The following is a 3630-nucleotide window of genomic DNA, read 5'->3' as shown; positions in this document are numbered from 1 at the left end:
CCGACGCTGAGCGCTTGATCGAGCTCGAGCTCGACGTGCTCTTGCGCTCGCTGGAGGACCGCGCGCCGCCTCGCGCCGCGCAGAGGCGCGACGAGTGCGGGCGCTTTGTTCAAGCGGCAGCCGTGCCAGGCTTTGTTCAAGCGGCAGCCTTGCCAGGCTTTGTTCAAGCGGCAGCCTTGCCAGGCCGAATGCCGGCTATCGACGCGAGCGTGGCGCCGCAGGTGCCTCTGCAATCCCTGCCGGTCGTGCAGGAGGCTGTCCCCTTTCCGACGTCGCTCCCGCCATCGCCGCCCGAGCCGCCAGCGCCGTGGTACGGCACGGCCGTCGGCTTCCTCGCGAGGGGGCCGGGGATGGAGCCCGTCCTCTCGCTCAGCCTCGTGGTCGGCGCGGTCGGCGCCGCCGGAGCCGCATTGTCCGCGCACCAAAGCGAGATGGCGTCCATCTTCCCCGTCTTCTTTGGCGCGGTGTGCCTCAGCTTGGCCGCCTTCTCCGTGTCCAACGCGCTGCTCTGCGGCGACGAATTGGCTCGCGCGTGGGCGTTCGTGATCCCGCTTCACCCTCTTCCGCTGACGGCGCTACTGTGGCTCGTCCCCGCGGACGATCTTCTGCGCGCCAAGGAGAGCATGGACACCTTTCGTGTGCCCGGGACTGTATTAGTTGGGGCAATCGGGGCGGTGACCGCCACCATGCCGCGCCCCCTTCGCTGGAAGTGCATGGTGGCGGCCGGCTTCCTTCTGTCGACTGCCAGCAATTTCGGTGTGGCCACGTACCTACTCGACGAGCGGCTCTCCTTCATTTACGAGATGTTCCCCTACCACCTCTCGACCCTGGGCAGCCTCGCCCTCACCCTCCTCTGCCAGAAGGTCATCAAGGAGTTCATCGGGCAGCCACTGACGATGCTGCCTTGGGTGAGCGTCAACTTCGAGGACGGTGGCGTCAACGAGCGCGTCACCAGAGCCTGCCTGGCGGGCGCATTCGCGTGCATTTGTCTCCTCGTCGTTAGCGGTTGGGCGGCGGGCCAGGACGGTGCGGAGCGTTTCGGCAAGTGATGCGCGGCTGCGGCAACCAATCTGGCAGGAGCGTCGGGAAAAGGAGACGCGGGGTGGGGCGACGGGTATTTCCTTTGTATGTAGGCGCCCAATGGCGGGAGAGTCGCCTTTCACTGGCCTCGCCGCGCCGACGCGGCGATCCTCGGCAAGGCGCGCGCCGGGGAGGCGCGGCCAGGCACGCACGATTGCGCGCCGCCGGAGTGGCTCAAGGCGCTACCGCTCTATGAGGGGCACCCGCTCTGTCTCTTCTTTTGAGTCACACCTGCTCCTTGCATAGGCGCCGTCGCTCTACGAGCTGGGCCTTCACAGCTCACTGCGTTTTGACTCACGGCTGCTCCTTGTGGCAGGCGCTGCCGCTCTACGAGCTCCAGCTCCGCCACGACGTCATTGCCGCCGGAGAGAAGAGCGGCTACCAGTGCACGCCACACCTGATGCTCTACGTGCTACACGAGCCGCTGCGCCGGGAGGAGGGGGCTCTCCACACCTCCTGTGGCGCGGAGAGACGACGCGCGCTCGAAATATCATATCGAGGTCGTAAAATAAAAGCAGCTCTCCCGCTGCGCTGCGCGTGTGCGAGTGCTGGCTCGTTCTCACAGCAAGCGCCACGAGCCCCGTAGCGACGACCCACTGGGCGCGCGGCGGTCGCTGGCGGCGGATCCGCTCCGCAGCTCGGGCCAGGCGAGCCGAAAGAGACCGCCTCCTCCGCGTCGCGAAGCCACTCGGGCTCCATGGGAGGGGAAGTTTTTGCGGATGGTCTGCAGCTGATGGAGGCGGTCCTGGTTCGCGCCCGCGGCGCGGGCGAGGCCACCTCGAAGGAGGACGCCGTCCGGCTCGAGGAGAGGGAGCAGGGCTCGTCGTGCTCGTACGGGGTGTACACCGCCAAATTGCGTCTCCGACCCTCGCTCCGCCTCGCCGCCCTCACCCCAAGCGCAACAGCAGCCTCGCCAAAGGAGAGGGACCTTGGTGTCGGAGGCGGGAGGCATCCCTTGCAGCTCGAACGCGTGCGAGCAGCTCAGCCGTACAGGCCGCGGCACTGCCCTCACTCTGCAGGCGCAGCATCGCGCGCACCGGCACGCGCGCCGCTGCAGCGCAGGCACGCTGTTGTTCCAGGATGGCCTCAACGGCCTCTGCTGCTGCCACCGCAGTGCTTCCTGCGGCGCGCAGCGCATCGAAAGCACCGGCGTCTGCCCTGCTCCCTGGACGAAGCTCGTCCACCTTGGGCGGCCATCTCTGTGGCGGCTCCTCGAGGGCGCTGGTTGGCCAGAGAAAGACAGCGTTCGCCCACGCCGGGTCCGACCCGGCGACCTGCGGCAGCCGACAGAACACGCCTCGACGCGCGCGGTAATTCTCGCCGAGGTAGCTGCCACACTCCACCTCCGTGCCTCCGGGCACCATCACATACCCACCACTGCGCCTCCACGTCCACGTCGCGTAGATGTCGCCCTCCGGCATGCCGCTCATTGCCTCAGGCAAAGTGTTGTTGATCGGGATGCCCTTCGTCCTCAGCAGTTTGGTGATGCAGTAGGGCTCGAAGGGCGGTTTTGGCTGCGGCGCAAGCGGCTGCGGCGCAAGCGGCAGCGGCGCTGGCGGCGCTTGCGGCGGCGGTGCAGGCGGCGCAGGCGGTGCGGATGACGGCGTGGCGCGCGCTGCCCCCACGAAGTCGTTGACGGCGATGATTGCAACGCACGATCCCACCTGCGCCACCACCGGCTCTGATCCGCTCTTCCAGGGGACAAACGACAGCTGCTCGCCCGCCTCGCCCTCCACGCAGATGTATCCGTCCCCGCCGCCGCATCTGAAGACACGGACCTTGAGGGAGAGGAGGCGCGAATGCGGCTGAGCCCAGTCGAGAGCCTGGCCGACCAGGACAGCCGGCGCCCCGAGCGCCTCGATGCCGCTGCCATCGCCAAGAATCTCCTCGGCGACGGGGGCCGCTTTCCGCTTTCCCGGGGGCGGCGCCGGTGTGTTGGGGCGTGCCCCCGAGATCGACGCCGAGGTCGACCCCGAGGTCGACCCCGAGGTCGAGGGCGAGGGTGACGCCGCGGGCGAGGCTGAGGGCTGCAGCGTCTGAAATGCTGGTCGAAGCGGCGTAGCGTCGGGGATGCGCGCGTCGGTTGGGAACGCCGTGGCGTCCGCCTGCTCGCCCGACGCGAGCACCTCAGCGTGCAGTCCCTCGCCCGAGCCAGCGGGCGGCGGAGAGAGCGACGAGGCAGCCGGCACACGGCCGGACGGCGGCGCCGGTGAGGCCAAGTCGCGGAGCGCGCCAGACGGCGGCAGCGACGGGGCGATGGTGAGCTGGGCATCCGAGTCGTCCGGCCGCACCGCCTGCGGAGGAGTCGAGCGGCGCGTTGCGTTCGTGCGCAGTGGAGGAGAGAGATGCACTTTGAGAGGGCAGTGCACGCCAGAACGCTGCGCGGATTTCCAGGCGGGATGCGCAGCGTCATGCCGCTGGAGTAGACGTGAGAGCGGCCAGCGGCGGTGACGTAGAAGAAGCCCACGCCGTTGGCATGCCAAAACCGAATCGAGGCTCCACCCCTTCCAAGACTGAGCACCACCGCGTACTCGCCTGGCCAGCTCGTCG

General features: G+C 68.5%; 1 protein-coding gene across 1 annotated transcript; it reads left to right on the top strand.

Moving 5' to 3' along the window:
* Window positions 1–188: 188 nt before the first annotated feature.
* On the top strand, window positions 189–1049 carry EMIHUDRAFT_253889 (hypothetical protein; the record flags this gene model as incomplete). The annotated part of the gene is made up of 1 exon (XM_005782047.1): window positions 189–1049. The coding sequence occupies one exon, from the start codon at window positions 189–191 to the stop codon at window positions 1047–1049; it is 861 nt and encodes a 286-aa protein (XP_005782104.1).
* Window positions 1050–3630: the final 2581 nt, after the last annotated feature.

The sequence above is a fragment of the Emiliania huxleyi genome (assembly GCF_000372725.1).
Source record: "Emiliania huxleyi CCMP1516 chromosome Unknown EMIHUscaffold_1946, whole genome shotgun sequence".
NCBI lineage: Eukaryota > Haptophyta > Isochrysidales > Noelaerhabdaceae > Emiliania > Emiliania huxleyi.
This window is presented reverse-complemented; position numbering and strand designations above follow the sequence as displayed.